General features: G+C 44.8%; 1 protein-coding gene across 1 annotated transcript in view; it reads right to left on the reverse strand.

Annotated features, from left to right (window-relative positions):
• Positions 1-19,595, reverse strand: part of ARAP3 (ArfGAP with RhoGAP domain, ankyrin repeat and PH domain 3) — a gene marked incomplete at its 5' end in the record, with an annotated part of 118,565 nt that overhangs the window by 45,116 nt on the left and 53,854 nt on the right. Inside the window, 3 exons of the mRNA XM_083360270.1 lie at positions 404-509; positions 4,220-4,432; positions 13,188-13,351. Coding sequence (XP_083216396.1) covers positions 404-509; positions 4,220-4,432; positions 13,188-13,351 — 483 coding nt within the window. The remainder of the gene's footprint in view (positions 1-403; positions 510-4,219; positions 4,433-13,187; positions 13,352-19,595) is intronic.

Here is a 19,595-nt window from a genome sequence, read left to right on the forward strand (position 1 = left end):
CTCCTCCCGAGGAGACCCGCAGCCTTTCTCTGCTTGGTCCTGCTCGACTGCCTCCTGCGTCGGGCGTCCTTGAACAGGGCCAGCTGTGGGTCATCATCCTCCGCACTATCGGGCTCATGCAGCTGAGAAGAGGGCCCCGGCTGGGGGCTCTGCCAAGCCTCCAAGCCATCATCAGCCAGTTCGTCTCCCACACACTCCTCCTCCCCCTCATCTGAGTCATCCGATACATCTGAGCCGGCTGCCGGACCCACAGGCTGGCCCTGAGTCACAACAAGTCTTAGTCTTTGAAACAAATGTACCAGTATATATAAGGGGCACTTAAAAAAAAAAAGAATATGCCATGAGAGTTCTGACAAGTACATCAGACCTCTTTGCAATAGCAAGTGAGGGAGAACAGACTAACCGATACAAGTGGCCAATCAAAGCAGCCAATGTTCTGCGGTTGAGATGGGGCAGGAAGTTTATTAGCTCCTTGTATCTCTCCAGGCGCTGGGACTTCTGGGAAATTTCTAAGAAAGAGAAACAGAATTAAATGTTGGTGACTATAATTTGCATAAAATCAAAATATGTCCTGCGTTGATCAGAAATCTGAGGTACATTCTCCATACGTATAGTTTGTAGTTTTTCTCTTTTTGCAAGTTACATTGATTCAAATGTAGAGACCAAGGCTTCTCTGCGTGTGTGGTTTAGAAGAGGGCTGTAGAAGACACATAAAGTTCCTGAGAATTTTCTTCTGTGTCATCTGTTAGTGATTCAGGTTACTTCTTAAGACAAAGTGTATAGTTCTATTTTTTTTTCTTCCTTTCCTATTTCTCTTTTGTTAATGAATAATCTTGCCCAGCTAGTCCCCACTTTTTTATTGACAATTTCTGCACTATACGCACTCAAGATATTTCACTTAAAGCAAGCACTGGCAGCTCTAGCCACTCTGAAACTCAATGAGCAAAGCAAGAAATCCCAACCTAAACAAAAAGACTACACCAAAATAAAACACAATAGGGAGGAAGTAGGTTCTAAAAAAATGATGACTCCATATATGAACCTAAAGAAGAAAACCGCTACACCTAAATTGAACACAATAGGGAACAAACAGCTTCCATAAAAAAACAAGCCTACATATGTACCTAAAGAGTACATATGTACCCCACAGGTTGGGGACCCCTGATCTATAGAACCGAATTCCAAGCAAAAACCACTAGATAACCAATCACATAAGGAGGAAGGGGAGTAAACAGAAAAAAGAAATAAAAAAAGAAAAATGGTTAGAAGAAAAGATTTATGGATTAGGAATTTAATTTGTATTAGTGAATAAGATTCTTAGACAACACGTTTTTGTTGAATAATTGTTATTGAACTCTGTTAAAAAATAATAAAACTTAAAAAAACAGCAGTAATTGTGAGAAAGACCTTGGAGTCCTAGTAGACGTTCACTTGACTATGAGCCAGCAGTGTGCAGCAGCAATCAAAAGAGCTAACACAGTCCTGGGTTGTACAAACAAAGGCATAGAATCAAGATCATGAGAAGTATAAGCCCTAGTAAGACCACACCTAGAATACTGCAGCCAATTTTGGTCACCATACCACAAACAACATGTTGAGAGATTGGAAAAAATTCAGAGAAGAGCAACTAAGATGATCAAAGGCCTGGAGATTAAAACATATGAAGAACGGCTATGGGATTTGGGTCTGACTAGTCTAAGGAAAAGAAGAAATAGGGGAGACATGATAGCACTGTTCCAGTATCTGACGGGCTGCCATGAGGCAGAGGGGGACAGGTTGTTTACCAAGCACCAGATGGAAGGACAAGAAACAACGGTTGGAAACTGACCAAAGAGAGAAGCAACCTGGAACTAAGGAGAAATTTCCTAACGTTTAGGATAATCAACCAGTGGAACAGCTTACACTCAGAAACTGTGGGCACTCCATCACTGGAGATTTTTAAGAAGAGACTAGACATCCACTAGTCTGAGACGATATAGGTTCTCCTGCTTGAGCAGGGGGCTGGACTAGAAGACCTCTAAGGTCCCTTCCAGCTCTATTCTATTCTATTCTATTCTATTCTATTCTATTCTATTCTATTCTATTCTATTCTATTCTATTCTATTCTATTCTATTCTATAAAAATGTGGATGGACAGCATCACCACCAGATGGATTTGTAACTGGCTGACAAACAGTACTCAACAAGTAATCCTACAACCACATGGAGGGAAGTAAGCAGTGGGGTACCACAAGGTTCTGTCTTAGGCTCAGTATTCTTCCATATCTTCATAAATGACTTAGATGAGGGCATAAAAGGGGAACTCATCAAATTTGCAGATGCCACTAAGCCAACACACATTTAATGTGGAGAAAAGCAATGTTTTACTCCTAGCCAGGAAAAATCAAAAGTACAAGTACAGATTAGGCAAAACCTGGCTCAAAAACAGTAAGTGTGAGAAGGCCCTTGGAATCCTAGTGGACGATCCCTTAAACACGAGTCAGTAATGTGCGGCAGCAGCCAAAAATGCTATTACAATTCTTGGTTGTATAAACAGAGGCATAGAATCAAAATCACGTAGTATTAGCAGTATTAGTAAAGCCACATCTGGAATACTGCATCCAGTTTTGGTCACTACATTATAAAAAAAGAAGCTGAGACTGGGAAAAGTGTAAAGAAGAGCAGCTAAGATGATTAAAGTCCTGGAGACTAACAAATGAAGAATGGTTGCAGGATTTGGGAATGGCCAGTCTAGAGAAAAGAAGGACTGGGGGGACATAATAACAGTATTCCAGTATTTGACAGGCTGCCACAAGGAGGAGGGAGTTAATTTATTTTCTAAAGCACCAGAAGGCAAGACAAGAAACAACGGATGGAAACTAATTAAGGAGAGAAGCAATCTAGAATTAAGGACAAACTTCCTAATAGTGAGGACTATTAATTAACCAATAGAACAGCTTGCCTTCAGATGTGGGTGCTTAATCACTGGAGGTTTTTAAGAAAAGACTGGACAGTCACTTGTTTGAAATGGTATAGGATCTCCTGCTGGAGCAAAGGGCTGGACTAGAAGACCTCCAAGGTCCCTACCAAATCTATTCTGATCCTGGTATCCCACTGCATGCTCCCCTCCATGTAGATGTAGTTCCATTGAGGACTAGGTATGTGCTGAATGGAGTTGGTCAGCCAGTTGAGAATCCATCTGGTGTGGCATTGTCTATCCCATATTCTATCTTACCAAGAAGTAGGATGTGGTCTATTTTGTCAAATGTCTCCTGAAGACTAAACAAACACAGTAAACACTTTTGGACACTTGTCAAAAAAGAGGATCAGGTTTGTCTGGGATGATTTGTGTTGATTTCTAGTAAGTGTCTGTTCATTTCTAAGTGCTCACAAATATGCTACTTGATTATTTTTCCAGGATATTCCAGGATTGATGTCAGGCTGATTAGTCCTGATTCAATCCCCCCCCCCCCCGCGCTTTTGTAGATTGTAGATTGGAACCAAGGTATCAGAGAGGAAATCTGCAGGCATAGCTTTAGTAGTTAAGATAGAGTTTTAATCTTCAGAAGGCCTATGATTCATCTTCTACCCATTTTCTCACTTTCTAGAGAAACTAAGAATATCAGCCTGATTTGTAGTTTTTGTATGTTCTATGGCAGACATGTCAAACTCGCGGCATCATGTGATGTCGCACAACGTATCAGGACGGTTTTGCCATTGCCGGCAATGGGGGTGGGTGTGGCTTCTGGATGACGCGTCTGGCCCTCAGGCTGGCAGTTTGACACCCCTGTCCAATGGGAATTTTAAAGGGTGACATTGGTGTCTAAAACTTTTCCAAAAGTTCAGGAAATTTATGCAAACTGTAATAGACATTTCTGCCATTGAATTTCAGTGATATCATCTAGGATGGTCTGGAGGAACTCTTGGAAAGATTCTGGATGGGTTGCATGCACACGGCAAGGCATAGCTGCCCTCCCCTGTTTTGAAATATAGATAAAAATATGTTTAAGTTTAAAAATGGTTTTCCCAGTATTAACAATGATGATGGGAGATGGGCATTTCAAAAATGTGAAAAATAAATAAAATGACAAATTGTATAACTTTGGAGGGCTCAAGACAAAGATTCAAAGGTATGGCAGCTTCTCAATGAACTAAATAATACCACCAATCAAAAGCTGGTCTGCTGTCATAGAGACAGCAACTTGTTAAAGTAGGGCAGTATAAGAAAGAAGGATGAAACCTGCGGCCTCATTCCACTGGGGATGAAAATGCGTAGTGAAGATAGTATCCTCGAGCTCCCGGAAAAATCTCTTCAACACATCCGTCACATCTTCAACAAAATTGTTGCTGATACGCAATTTGACATTTCTTGCATCTCGCCGAAACTCCTCCATCAAAATTTTGATACGAGATTTTGCTCCATTCTTCCGATAAATACCTTCGTGCTGTAACCCTGATGAAGAAGGAAGGGAAACAGGCTTTGTCAGTGCTTTTTTTTGTAAAAGAAAAAGGTGCCGGAACTCCGTTCTGAGCGTTCTATGACAAAAAAAGCCCTGGGCTTTGTAATAACATGAAATGTATATAGAGATGCTCAGTCATCCAGGTCATGGTTATCCGAAAAGTGCTTTTTCAAAAGGCAACTGGACTTTGGGGAGGTTTTTTTGAGCTGAAGAAGCTTCTTGGATGAGAAGCGAAACGTCTTCAAGGGAAAAAAACCAAAGTCCAGTTGCCTGTTGAAAAAACACATTTGGGACAATATGAAATGTAATATTTAATATTAAATGTTAATACACATATAATGTCTTAATCCTAGAACAGTGGAGAAAAAACAAACAAGCATGGAACAGCTACTTCACCAATCCAAGCAATGCTGCTATCAGCAGTGGCTTGCTTTCCTACTGGCTACTCCACAGGCATTGGTTGGAGAGGGGCGTGGGAGGTGGCTGAGAAGGAGGTGGCTGGCCAGCAATTAACCTGTAAATGGCACTTAGAACAGTTAAACTGAAAAACAGAATTGTTTGTGATGTTATAAGCCAGAGTTTTGCAACCTTTCCAACTTTGCAGACCAGCGAAGGAGGTTGGGCAGACAAGGGATGGCTTCGAATGAGTGGCTAGCAAGCTCGTGTGCAGCTCTATTTGTGTGAGTGGTGGGCACATGTGCCCCCTACTTACATAAATGGAGTGTGTGCGCACACGTTCACCCATTGCTCATGCAAGTGGGGATGTGAATGCACATGCACACTCGCCCGCTGCATCCATGGCCTGGTTCCAAACATCTCATAACCCAGTAGTGGTCCATGGTCCGGGGTTTGGAGACCCCTGTTCTAAGCCACCTAGAGTCACTTGGTTGAGTTGGGCAGTTATAGAAAATGAATAAATGAATTAATAAAACAATGTAGCACCACTGGAGAACTTTCTTAGTGTACCAGCTCTACTACAGTTGGGAGCTGCTAGTGAGAAGGTGAGTGACATATAACACCTTGCACTGAGTGCCAATTTGCATCTGAATCCAATTCAAGGTGTTAGTTGTGACCTATAAAGCCTTACAAGGCATGGGACCACGCTATCTACAGAACCATTTTTGTCCAATTAGATTGGCCCCACCCACCAGCCAGGCAGGGAAGATATGTTGCAGATCCTGTCAGTTAAAAGAACTCCAACTGATGGAGTCTAAGAAGAGAAACTTCTCTGCTTGTTGCCCCTGCCCCTTGAAATATTCTCCTCCTGGAGGTGAGGCAAGCCCCACACTCCTGGCCTTCTAAGGAGTTTGAAACATGGCTCTGCAGCCTTGTGTGGGGAGCAAAGAAGGGCATGCAGCCGTGGATCTAGATGGCACCCTGAGAGGCCCTCTTTTTCCTTTTTAACTAATTTTTAAAACAGGGTTCAATCCTTGCCTCATTTTAAATTTTAATTTTTTACTGTTTTTTATATTTTAACATTTTATTTTACAAAGTCCATCTCTGAAGAAAATGTGCAGTTTAAAATGTGATCAATTAATCAGACAGAAAACTAAGGAAGTTTAGTGAAGGGACTAAGGAAAGTAGAATAGAATAGAATAGAATAGAATAGAATAGAATAGAATAGAATAGAATAGAATAGAATAGAATAGAATAGAATAGAATAGAATAGAATAGAATAGAATAGAATAGAATAGAATATGGAAGGGACCTTGGAGTTCTTCTAGTCCAGCCACCTGCTCAAGTAGGAGATCCTATACCATCTCAGTCAGATGATTGTCCAGTCTCTTTTTAAAAACTTCCAGAGATGAAGCGCCCATGATTTCTGGGGGTAAGCTGTTCCATTATTTGATTGTCCTCACTGTCAGGAAGTTTATCCTTAATTCCAGGTTGCTTCTCTCCTTGATCAGCTTCCAACCATTGTTTCTTGTCCTTCCCTTTGGTGCTCTGGTGAACAACCTGTCCCCTTCTTCCTTGTGGCAGCCCCTCAGATACTAGAATACAGCTATCATGTCTCCCCTATTTCTTCTTTTCTTTAGACTAGCCAAGCCCAGGTTCTGCAGCCCTTCTTCGTACATTTTGGTCTCCAGGCCTTTGATCATCTTAGTTGCTCTTCTCTGAATTGTTTCCAGTCTCTCAACATCTTTTTTGTGATATGGTAACCAAAATTGGCTGCAGTATTCTAGGTGTGGTCTTACTAGGGCTTTATAAAGTGGTACTAATACTTTGTGTGATCTTGATTCTATGCCTCTGTTTATACAACCCAAGATTGTATTAGGTTTCTTGGTTGCTGTTGCACACTGCTGGCTCATAGTTGTGATCATCCAGCAGGACTCCAAGGTCCCTCTCACAGTTACTGTTTTTAAACCAGGTCTCACCCAAACTGTATTTGTTCCTTTGGTTTTTCCTGCCTAAGTGTAAGACTTTGCTTTTCTCTACATTGAAACTCATTTTGTTGGATAGGGTCCATTGTTCAAGTTTGTCGAGATCTTTTTGTATTCCAGATGTGGCCTTACTGATACTTCATGTGATTTTGGTTCTATGCCTCTGTTTATACAACCAAGATCTTTTTGGATCCTGAGTTTGTCTTCTGGGTTGTTGGCTACTCCTGGCAGTTTGGTGTCATCTGCAAATTGAAGAGTTCCCCTTCAATTCCCTCATCTAAGTCATTTATGAAGATATTAAGGAGTACTGTCAGCCAGTTAAAGATCCATCTGGTTGTGATGTTGTCTATTCCACTTTTTTCTAGCTTACCAAGGAGTAGGTTGTGGTCTACTTTGTCAAATGCCTTACTGAAATCTAGGTATACTACGTCCACTGCATTTTGTTGGTCTGCTAATTTAGTTACTTTATCGAAGAATGAGATCAGATTGGTTTGGTATAATCTGTTTTTAACAAACCCATGCTGGCTGCTAGTTATGACTTGGTTTGCTTCTAGCTGTTCGCAGATCTGTTTTTTTTATTATCTTTGTAGGGAATAGAATTCAGACCCGGGTCGATAGAGATGCTCTGAACCAACCAGGCAGCCTTGTCTCTCTAAAAAACCCTGAGCAACTGCCCGCTGAACTTTTATTCACCTCCTTTTTCTGAATACCAAATACAACATTACATAAACCCCATCAATCTCAAAAAAATAGGATACATAGTGATAATTGGATACGTAGTGAGAACTACTCAGGTGCCTATGACATCATTACAAGAACAAGATACTAAAAGATATATGTGAAAGCTCTATCATAGCATTTCTCAAACCTCCCACATGCCATCCTGTGCGAACCAGGAGAGTGTGCTCATCACTGTAATTCACGTAGAGGCCGATAAGAAACGTTTGGGAAAGCTGAAGGTTGGGAGGCCAAAAGCTGGCCATTCCCACAATCTTTTCTAGGATCTTCCCAGGTATTGATGTTAAACTGATTGGTCTGTAGTTTCCTGGGTCCTTTTTCCCCCCTTTCTTGAAGATGGGAACCACATCAGCCCCTTTCCAATCCTTGGGTACTTCCCCCAGTGCTCCAGGATTTGTGAAAGATGTGGTGTAATGGTTGTGAGAAAACATCTGCCAGCTCTTTCAGAACTCTGGGTGTAATCTGTTGGGTCCTGGTGATTTGTATTTGTCAAGATTGGATAGGTATTCTCTTCCCATTTTCTTGCTTATTTTGATTTTTTTTCTAGTATATCTTTTGCAGTGTTTTTTGGGGGGTGTTGGGCTATGGGTTTTTTTTTTGTGTGAAGACTGATGCAAAGTATGAGTTAAGCAGCTCTGCTTTTTCTCTGTTGTCTGTAATTTCTTTATTAACTTCTCTCTTTAGTGGGCCTACAGTTTCCTTGTTGGAAACTGTTGTTAATATATTGTAAGAAACGTTTTTTGTTGTCCTTGAATTCCATTGCGAGTCTTTGTTCATACTGAGCCTTTGCTTTCCTAACTTCTTCTTTGCATGCTCTTGGCTGTCTGCTGATAATCAGCCTTGGTTATGCACCCCTCTTTCCATTTTTTGTGATTGTCCTTTTTGTCTTTTAGTTTGTTAGTGAGATCTTTGTGCAGCCATGCTGGTTTCTTCCTAGATTTCTTGTTTTTCTTTCTCAATGGTATTGTGCTGATTTGGGCTTTTACGATCGCGTTTTTCAGGGTTTCCCACACTTCTTGGGTTGTTTTCCCCTTTAGGATTTTCATCCATGGGATCTTTCCTAGGTTCTCTCTGAGTTTGTTAAAGTCGGCTCTTTTGAACTTTAGGACATTGATTGGATTGTTTTCTTTTTTCTTTTTTTGTATATATTTTATTGGTATTTTTAAACATAACATAAGTCATTCAGTAATTTGTAAACAGTATGTTGTCTGGGTATCATTTATAAGACAATCTTTAACAATTGATTTCTATAATCTATATTCCATATGTTAATTTCAGTTGATTTCCCCTTTCCCCAAAGTATCTTTCTTTGCAAAACATTAGATTAAGACAATTCTCATTATTTTGATAAACAACAATTAAGTATATAGTTTTTCCAATAATCCTATTTGTCATTTTAGTTGCCTTATCATAAATCCTGTTACTGTGCTTATTTCAGCTTATTTCTCCTCCCAAATTCTAAATATTCTTACTAGTGACAATTTTCTCAACAATTAATTACATTTACATTGGTGGATTTAATTCTATTTTTTCCATATATGCCCTCTCATACTTTTATATTTCTTAATCAATAAGTAAAAAAGTAGAAAGAGAAAAGAAAAGAGGAGAGAGACAAAAAAGAGGAAAAAAAGAAAAAAGAAAAAAAAGACAAAAGCACTGATACAAAAATAACATACGATTTAAAATATGTATTCCTCCTAATTTAATATACATTTATTCCCTCAATTTCTTATTCTTTTTGATCATAGCTGTGAATGTATTTAATCTATTTAAACTTTAAGCATTCCATTCAGTAGATCTAATCATCTAATCCTTTAACTCTCATTCAAAACACATTTTTATGCTTTTCTTATCGTCACATTTAAATAACTAAAACATTTGCTTTGTTTAAATCATTTCAACTTTTTTTACAGAAAGGAAAAAGAAAAAAACATATTGTATTAATTTAAAAAATTCATCCCTCTAAGAGTAATATATTCCAAAGTTCTTCCATTTCTTTAGCCATATTCAAACAAATGTTTCTTATTGTATTAGTTAACACACACACACAAAAATCTCTCTAAGAGTAATATATTCCAAAGTTTTTCCATTTTTAGCCACATTTAAACAAATGTTTCTTTTTAAAGTATTCTCTCTGATAAGTCCCATCATCTATTTTCTTGATTTCCATTTTAATCTTTTTTCTCTGGCCATTGGCTTTCTTAATCAGTATGTTTTGCTGCATCATTTGTTTCCCTGTAAAGTATTTTTTTCTCATTCTTCTCCTTATCTTCAAAGTTGCTTGAACGCATTGAAATATTTCCCATTTGAATTAAATCATGATTTTTTATTTTATATGGTTCCATCTTTAAGTCTCTATCCTCAGAATTATGTTCAGTCATCTCTACTGTATTTTCCTGGAAAATTTTCTTTTTCTCTTTTATATTGACCCATAAACGTTCTGGAGAGATTTTGTCTTGGGTCATGTGCATTTCTGCAGATATGTAGTGTTCTCTTACGTATAGTGCAACTCCCCCTCTTCTTTTTGTAGACCTGTTTCTTTTGAATAATTTGTATAATAATAATAATAATAATAATAATAATAATAATAATAATAATATAAAGTTGGAAGGGACCTTGGAGGTCATCTAGTCCAACCCCCTGCTCAGGCAGGAAACCCTATACCATTTCAGGCAAATGGCTGTCCAGTCTCTTCTTAAAAACTTCCAGTGTTGGAGCATTCACCACCTCTGGAGGCAGGTTGTTCCACTGGTTAATTGTTCTGTCAGGAAGTTTCTCCTTAGTTCTAGGTTGCTTCTCTCCTTGACTAGTTTCCATCCGTTGCTTCTTGTCCTGCTTTCAGGTGCTTTGGAGAATAGCTTGACTCCCTCTTCTTTGTGGTAGCCCCTGAGATATTCATGGCTTTTGTCCCACGAGGTTTCTGTTATGCCAACTATGTCATACTCTCCCTCGTGTGCTATTGCTTCTAGTTCGCCCTGTTTGTTCCCCAAGCTTTGAGCATTTGTTTTTAAGCATTTTAGGCTTTTATGCCTGTCTGTGGGTATGTTTCCTGTATCTTCTGATTATTATTTGGGTTTTTCTTTTTTTCTCATCACTACCTACCTCATTTGTTTTGTTTCTTTGGATTTGTGATTAGTTTTGGGTTCTAAAGATTCTAGAGATTGGTCACTCTTCACCCTCAGTTTTATTTTAAAGCCCTTCTGATGAGTTGGGCCAGTCTTTTTGCAAGTACATTTTTGCCTGTTTTCGTGAGGTGTAGTCCATCCCTTGCCAAGAGTCCCTTGTGTAGAAAATGCAGTCTGTGATCTAGGAAACCAAAGTTTTCTTGGTGACACCAACCCTTTAGCCAGTGATTTATTTCTGAGGTGTTTTTTTCTCTCTCAATGAGTATTGGCCTTACGTTGGGAGTACTGACAAGAACACTACTTGTGCGCCTAGCTTCTTAACTTTGTTGCCTAGTTGTTTGTAGTCTTTCACTATTGCACTCAGGTTGTTTGTTGTGTCGTTTGTTCCAATGTGGAGGAGGGGGAGGGAGTAGTATTCTGTAGGCCTAATTATTTTGGTTAGGTTCTTGGCCACATTTTTTATTTTTGCTCCAGGGAGACAACATACCTTGCTGGATTGTATGTCTTGTCTGCAGATGGTTGATTCTGTTCCTTTGAGGATAGAATCTCTTATTACCAACACTCTTCTTTCTTTTTTCTGGTGGGGAGCTGCAGTCTGGGGTGCTTTTCTGTTTGTCTCAGGTGTGTTTGTTGGTGTGGCTTTTTAAGGGGTGTTTGAGGTGGCTTTTTTGGGATATTTGAAGTTGATTCTTTACTAAGTGCTTGCATGTCTTCTTCGAGGGGGAGGTTGTGGGTCTGTGTATTTCCTTCTAAGGGGAGAAATTGATTGCTCAGTTTTAATGTGGTTGCTTCTGGTTGGGTAGGACTGGGGAGAAGGGGTTTGTTTGTTGCATGCTGTTTCTTGCTTTGAGTGTTGTGTTTCCTTCTGTGTGTGACATACCTCCATTTGTCTTCCTTCAAGGGTTTATTGGTCGGGTCAAATCCTCTGTAGTTATTTGTTTGCTGTTTAGTTTGGTTTGAGTGGAACTTTCTTTCATACGTTGGGGTTTGGCTAGAGTTGCCTCTAAGTTCCTGACCTTTTCTAGTAGTAGTTTGCATAATTTGCATCTGATGCATGTGTAGTTTGGGTGTTCTTTGGGAATCAGTGCATACATGGAACATGTATTGCATATCAGAATAGTTTCAGTCACCTGTTCCATGGGTCTGGCTTTTGGTAGTCCCTCTTTTTGGTTGGTGGTTGTGCTTTGCTGGTAGTTAATAAATAGGTAAGAAGAGGGAAAAGAGGGAAAAGGACAGGAAAAGGAGGTAATTAATATATTTGAAATTCACAGAACAGAGGTGGTAGAGATTGAATGAAACTAAACAGCTGTTTGTCATTAAGTACCCATAAGACCTTTTTTTTTAAAAAAAACGTCTTTAAAGAGAAGCAATTTATTGTGGTCACATAACTATTTTTATAAAGACTTATTTGGACAAATTCAAAACTGTTTTAAATTTGAACAACAGGCATATAACTGTCAAGCTCAATCAAGCTGACTTAATCATAGTAATAGGGGACTTTAGCTATCTTGATATCAACTGGAAGACAAACTTTGCATCAAGTGGAGATCAAACAGGTTCCTGACAAACCTAGCAGACAATTTTGTCTCTAAAAGGTACAGAAGGAATTAGGTCAACTATACTGGACTTAATTCTCACTTAGAGAGAATAAATGATAGAGGGGGTTGAAGTTCCAGGAACTTTGGGGGAGTTCCTGACAGAATTAATGAAACCTGAAGCTTGGGTATGATGGACAAGCCCATCATTGGACCTAGAACCTTGTGGTACCCCACTGCTTACTTCCCCCCATATAGAAATGGATTTTCAAAATGGATTTTGAAATTGACTGAATTATCAGATATGGTGAAATTAACTGCTTTGATTAAAGATAATGGACTAGACAGATTTATAAGAGATTGGAAACTGTTTGTGGACTTTCTACGCGCTAAATATAATAACAGATGGTTAACAGAGGAATTTGAAGATTAGTGTAATATCTAGCTTAACCTGTTGACTGCTTTTTCTTCTTTCTTCTTTTATATATAAAAAATCCAAATGATAAGAGCCATTTAATAATAGAACGAACTATTCAGAGGTGGTTGACTTCCTCAATGGCACTTAAATAGCTGCTAAATGGCCATCTGTCAGGGATACTGAAACAGTGGATTCCTATCCCACACAAAAGATTGGACTAAATTATTTCCAATTCTTGCATTCTATTGTTCTGTCAGTTTATTTGAAATGGCTAGTCAAGAAACTGGCTCAGTTTTCCAAACACTGATAAGGAATTACAGTAGAAAAGCTATTAAGCTATTACAAAAGAACTCTAGCAACTGTTGTATATCAAATACAAGCCCCATTTATTGTGAAATCAAGGTTCACATTCTTATGCTTTATTTTCTTGCCCATGCAGGGTAATAGACTTAAAGCTACTCTTTTTCAGGCAAGAGGGATAGTTTGGCTTTCTGATCACAATGAAGTATACATTATTTTTGGTTGATTGAAGGAACCTCTGAGTAACTTACCATATTGGGTGATAAATGAAATACAACTGCTCACAATAATGGGAATGCCATTCTTGTTGAGCTGCTGGTCTTGCAAGGCATTCCCTTGACTTCCTGCTGAATTCTGAATAGCTGTACACCATGAAGAAAAGTCTAGCTGTGACGCCCCTTGGAGACAGAATGTCCTAAAAAGGAAGCATGAATAAATTCCGATTATAGCAATCAGAAATCAGGTGCTACTTTTTATTTCCTGGAGTATTGGCCTTATTTTTTACCATAACATTACCCTCTTACTATAGGATGTCCTCTCCTTTCCCAAGTATTCCACTATCTTGTCACCATCAACACTATGATTCCCAGAAATCATTCCACCGCAATAATCAGTATGTCTTTAACATGGCCTTCTGCAACAGTATGTTGCTGCCCAACCCTGCATACATTTTATTCTCTAAGGTCATATCTGTTTTACGCAATGAACAAACCCGCGTCGTGCTTTTAGTTACATTAACAGGTGGCATAGTACCTGTTAATGTAAATGAAAGCACTATGCAGGTTCGTACATTATTTAAAAGCAGATAAATTGTTGGAAGTGATGTAAAGGCAAGACATTATAGTATCTCATATCTCTCTGCTGTGAGAGAATAAGGAAAGATGGGCCATATATACTATTCTGGTAGTTTTTAAATAGCTTACTTCATTCTTTTTGCTGGAATTAAAAAAAAAACAAGAGATAACTTCCAAACTAACTTATAGAAGGTCTCCAGACAAAGAACAACAAGAAGAAAAAGTATCCTTATAGAAATGGAAACTCGTTATTGCCTTATACCACCAAAGCTTTATTTTCTAAGCTATCAAGGAAATTGATAGCTGGCCCCACCTTCTGCTAAACTCTAGCCCCGTGTGATTGGCAAGAACAAAAATAGGCAACAGGGTCTTCACGTACAACAATATGCCCCTAGACACCTCCCTGTCTACAGCAAGTTCCTTCCCTTTAAAAAACTATTACCGTATATACTTGAGTATAAGCCGAATTTTTCAGCCCACTTTTTGGGCTGAAAAATTCCACTTCGGCTTATACTCCAGTCAACAAAAAAAACTTACCGAGGACTTGTGCGCGGCCGAGGCTTTGGTGCTTCCGGGATCGCCCGCACCTCTCCCAAGCCACCGCCGTCCGAGACCTGCCGAAGTTTGGGGAGGTTTGGGGAGGTGCGCGCGCACCTCCCCAAACTCCGCGCCTTGCCTGCCTGCTTCTTTCCGCAGCGGAAAGAAGCAGGCAGGCAGGGCGCGGAGGAACGGAGACTTGCCGACGTTTGGGGAGGTTTGGGCGCCTCCCCAAACCTCGGCAGGTCTCCGTTCCTCCGCGCAGACCTGCCGACGTTTGGGGAGGTTTGGGTGCCTCCCCAAACCTCCCCAAACCTCGGCAGGTCTCCGTTCCTCCTGCCGACCTTTGGGGAGGTTTGGGCGCCTCCCCAAACCTCCCCAAACCTCGGCAGGTCTCCGTTCCTCCTGCCGACCTTTGGGGAGGTTTGGGCGCCTCCCCAAACCTCCCCAAACCTCGGCAGGTCTCCGTTCCTCCTGCTGACCTTTGGGGAGGTTTGGGCGCCTCCCCAAACCTCGGCAGGTCTCCGTTCCTCCGCGCAGACCTGCCGATGTTTGGGAAGGTTTGGGCGCCTCCCCAAACCTCCCCATGTCTCCGTTCCTGTTTGGGGAGGTTTGGGCGCCTCCCCAAACCTCCCCAAACCTCAGCAGGTCTCCGTTCCTGTTTGGGGAGGTTTGGGCGCCTCCCCAAACCTCCCCAAACCTCGGCAGGTCTCCGTTCCTCCGCGCAGACCTGCCGACCTTTGGGGAGGTTTGGGCGCCTCCCCAAACGTCCCCAAACCTCGGCAGGTCTCCGTTCCTGTTTGGGGAGGTTTGGGTGCCTCCCCAAACCTCCCCAAACCTCGGCAGGTCTCCGTTCCTCCGCGCAGACCTGCCGACGTTTGGGGAGGTTTGGGCGCCTCCCCAAACGTCCCCAAACCTCGGCAGGTCTCCGTTCCTCCGCACAGACCTGCCGACCTTTGGGGAGGTTTGGGCGCCTCCCCAAACGTCCCCAAACCTCGGCAGGTCTCCGTTCCTGTTTGGGGAGCTTTGGGCGCCTCCCCAAACCTCCCCAAACCTCGGCAGGTCTCCGTTCCTCCGCGCAGACCTGCCGACCTTTGGGGAGGTTTGGGCGCCTCCCCAAACCTCCCCAAACCTCGGCAGGTCTCCGTTCCTGTTTGGGGAGGTTTGGGCGCCTCCCCAAACCTCCCCAAACCTCGGCAGGTCTCCGTTCCTCCGCGCAGACCTGCCGACCTTTGGGGAGGTTTGGGCGCCTCCCCAAACGTCCCCAAACCTCGGCAGGTCTCCGTTCCTGTTTGGGGAGGTTTGGGCGCCTCCCCAAACGTCCCCAAACCTAGGCAGGTCTCCGTTCCTCCGCGCAGACCTGCCGACCTTTGGGGAGGTTTGGGCGCCTCCCCAAACGTCCCCAAACCTCGGCAGGTCTCCGTTCCTGTTTGGGGAGGTTTGGGCGCCTCCCCAAACGTCCCCAAACCTCGGCAGGTCTCCGTTCCTGTTTGGGGAGGTTTGGGCGCCTCCCCAAACCTCCCCAAACCTCGGCAGGTCTCCGTTCCTCCGCGCAGACCTGCCGACCTTTGGGGAGGTTTGGGCGGCTCCCCAAACGTCCCCAAACCTCGGCAGGTCTCCGTTCCTGTTTGGGGAGGTTTGGGCGCCTCCCCAAATGTCCCCAAACCTCGGCAGGTCTCCGTTCCTCCGCGCAGACCTGCCGACCTTTGGGGAGGTTTGGGCGCCTCCCCAAACGTCCCCAAACCTCGGCAGGTCTCCGTTCCTGTTTGGGGAGGTTTGGGCGCCTCCCCAAACCTCCCCAAACCTCGGCAGGTCTCCGTTCCTCCGTGCAGACCTGCCGACCTTTGGGGAGGTTTGGGCGCCTCCCCAAACGTCCCCAAACCTCGGCAGGTCTCCGTTCCTGTTTGGGGAGGTTTGGGCGCCTCCCCAAACCTCCCCAAACCTCGGCAGGTCTCCGTTCCTCCGCGCAGACCTGCCGACGTTTGGGGAGGTTTGGGCGCCTCCCCAAACCTCCCCAAACCTCGGCAGGTCTCCGTTCCTGTTTGGGGAGGTTTGGGCGCCTCCCCAAACCTCCCCAAACCTCGGCAGGTCTCCGTTCCTCCGCGCAGACCTGCCGACCTTTGGGGAGGTTTGGGCGCCTCCCCAAACCTCCCCAAACCTCGGCAGGTCTCCGTTCTTCCTGCCGACCTTTGGGGAGGTTTGGGCGCCTCCCCAAACCTCCCCAAACCTCGGCAGGTCTGCGCGGAGGAACGGAGACCTGCCGAGGTTTGGGGAGGTTTGGGGAGGTTTGGGGAGGCGCCCAAACCTCCCCAAACAGGAACGGAGACCTGCCGAGGTTTGGGGAGGTTTGGGGAGGCGCCCAAACCTCCCCAAAGGTCGGCAGGTCTGCGCGGAGGAACGGAGACCTGCCGAGGTTTGGGGAGGCGCCCAAACCTCCCCAAAGGTCGGCAGGAGGAACGGAGACCTGCCGAGGTTTGGGGAGGTTTGGGGAGGCGCCCAAACCTCCCCAAAGGTCGGCAGGAGGAACGGAGACCTGCCGAGGTTTGGGGAGGCGCCCAAACCTCCCCAAAGGTCGGCAGGAGGAACGGAGACCTGCCGAGGTTTGGGGAGGTTTGGGGAGGCGCCCAAACCTCCCCAAAGGTCGGCAGGAGGAACGGAGACCTGCCGAGGTTTGGGGACGTTTGGGGAGGCGCCCAAACCTCCCCAAAGGTCGGCAGGAGGAACGGAGACCTGCCGAGGTTTGGGGAGGTTTGGGGAGGCGCCCAAACCTCCCCAAAGGTCGGCAGGTCTGCGCGGAGGAACGGAGACCTGCAGAGGTTTGGGGAGGTTTGCGGAGGCGCCCAAACCTCTCCAAAGGTCGGCAGGAGGAACGGAGACCTGCCGAGGTTTGGGGAGGTTTGGGGAGGCGCCCAAACCTCCCCAAAGGTCGGCAGGAGGAACGGAGACCTGCCGAGGTTTGGGGAGGCGCCCAAACCTCCCCAAAGGTCGGCAGGTCTGCGCGGAGGAACGGAGACCTGCCGAGGTTTGGGGAGGTTTGGGGAGGCGCCCAAACCTCCCCAAAGGTCGGCAGGAGGAACGGAGACCTGCCGAGGTTTGGGGAGGTTTGGGGAGGCGCCCAAACCTCCCCAAAGGTCGGCAGGAGGAACGGAGACCTGCCGAGGTTTGGGGAGGCGCCCAAACCTCCCCAAAGGTCGGCAGGTCTGCACGGAGGAACGGAGACCTGCCGAGGTTTGGGGAGGTTTGGGGAGGCGCCCAAAAGTCCCCAAAGGTCGGCAGGAGGAACGGAGACCTGCCGACGAGCCGCGGCCACACAGGGTATTCCTGTGTATTCAGGCTTGCAAAATGGCGGATCGAGCCTCTGCTGGCGGCAGAGGCTTGCAGAACGGCGGATCGGCTTATACTCGAGTCAATAACTTTTTCCAGTTTTTGGGGGTGAAATTGGGGGTCTCGGCTTATACTCGAGTCGGCTTATACTCAAGTATATACGGTAATTCTATTAAATATGAATAGAAAATTGGCATGCTGCAAAACCAAACATCACTCTCCAGTAGGTGTATTTGTGTGTGTGTGTTCATGTATAAAAACTCCCTTCTCACCATATGGGTGGCATGTGTCTTTCACAATCTCTACCACAGCTCTGGAAATTTAATTTAATTTAATTTAATTTATTAATATTTCTATACCGCCCTTCTCCCGAAGGACTCAGGGCGGTGTACAGGGCAAGAATAAAACACAAAGCTACAAAAATTAAAAAGTAATTAAATACATGCCCAACAATAAATACATTACTAAAACCCCAATAAAATGATAGTAAAACCCCACCAATCCCCCCTCAGGCCAGGCCGGCTTGTTCGAACAGGTATGTTTTCAGATCGCGGCGAAAGGAGCGAAGATCGGGCGCCGTCCGGAGCTCAACCGGTAACTGGTTCCATAGCTCCGGGGCGCCCACAGAGAAAGACCTCCCCCTGGGGGCCACCAATCTACATTCTCTGACCGGTGGCACCCTGAGGAGGCCCTCTCTGTGGGAACGCACAGGGCGGAGGGAAGTTGACGCCGGCAGCAGGTGTTCCCTGAGGTACTCCGGACCCCTGCCATGTAGGGCTTTAAACACCATGACTAGTACCTTGAATCTCACCCGGAAGACAACTGGCAACCAATGCAGCTCACGGAGCAGAGGTGTAACATGGGAGTATCGGGAAACTCCCAACACAACTCTCGCGGCTGCATTCTGTGCCAGTTGGAGCTTCCGGGTGGTCCTCAAGGGCAGCCCCATGTAGAGAGCGTTGCAATAGTCTAGTCGAGAGGTCACGAGCGCGTGAGTGACTGTGCATAGATCATCCCGGCTTAGATAGGGCCGCAACTCGCGCACCAGGCGAACCTGGGCGAAAGCCCCCCTAGTCACAGCTCCTATGTGGTCTTCCAGAGTGAGCCGTGAATCTAGGAGGACTCCCAAGTTGCGAGCCCTATCTACGGGGGGTAATAATTCGCCCCCCATAGAAAGAGATGGAATGTCCGAATAAACCCGGGATGAAGGTATGCAAAGCCACTCGGTCTTGTCGGGGTTGAGTTGAAGTCTGTTCCTCCCCATCCAGACCCGAACCGCCTCCAGGCAATGGGACATCACGGTGAGGGCATCACTGGGGTGGTTTGGGGTCGAAAAGAAAAGCTGGGTATCATCAGCATACTGATTATACCCAAAACCACGAATGATCTCACCCAGCGGTTTCATATAGATGTTGAACAGGAGAGGCGAGAGGACCGACCCCTGAGGAACTCCACAAATGAGAGACCTCGCGGTCGACCTCTGCCCTCCTGCCAACACCGACTGCGAGCGTCCCTGGAGATAGGAGGAGAACCACTGTAAAACCGTGCCTCCCACTCCCAATCCCCTAAGACGCCGCAGCAAGATACCATGGTCGATGGTATCGAAAGCCGCTGAGAGGTCTAATAGGACCAGAACAGAGGAATGCCCCCTGTCCCGGGCCCTCCAGAGATCATTCACCAGCGCGACCAATGCTGTCTCCGTGCTGTACCCGGGCCTGAAACCCGATTGGTACGGGTCTAGATAATCTGCTTCATCCAGGACCAGAGGGAGCTGATGTGCCACCACACTCTCAACAACCTTCGCAAGAAAGCGAAGGTTGGAGACAGGACGAAAGTTGTTCAATACAGCTGGGTCCAAGGCAGGCTTCTTGAGGAGAGGCCTCACCACCGCCTCTTTCAAGACGGCGGGGAAGCTACCCTCACTCAAAGAAGCCGATATAACTGCCTGGAACCAGCTGCGTGTCCTCTCCCGGGCTCCATAGACCAGCCAGGAAGGGCACGGGT

The sequence above is a fragment of the Vipera ursinii genome (assembly GCF_947247035.1).
Source record: "Vipera ursinii genome assembly, chromosome: 3".
NCBI lineage: Eukaryota > Metazoa > Chordata > Lepidosauria > Squamata > Viperidae > Vipera > Vipera ursinii.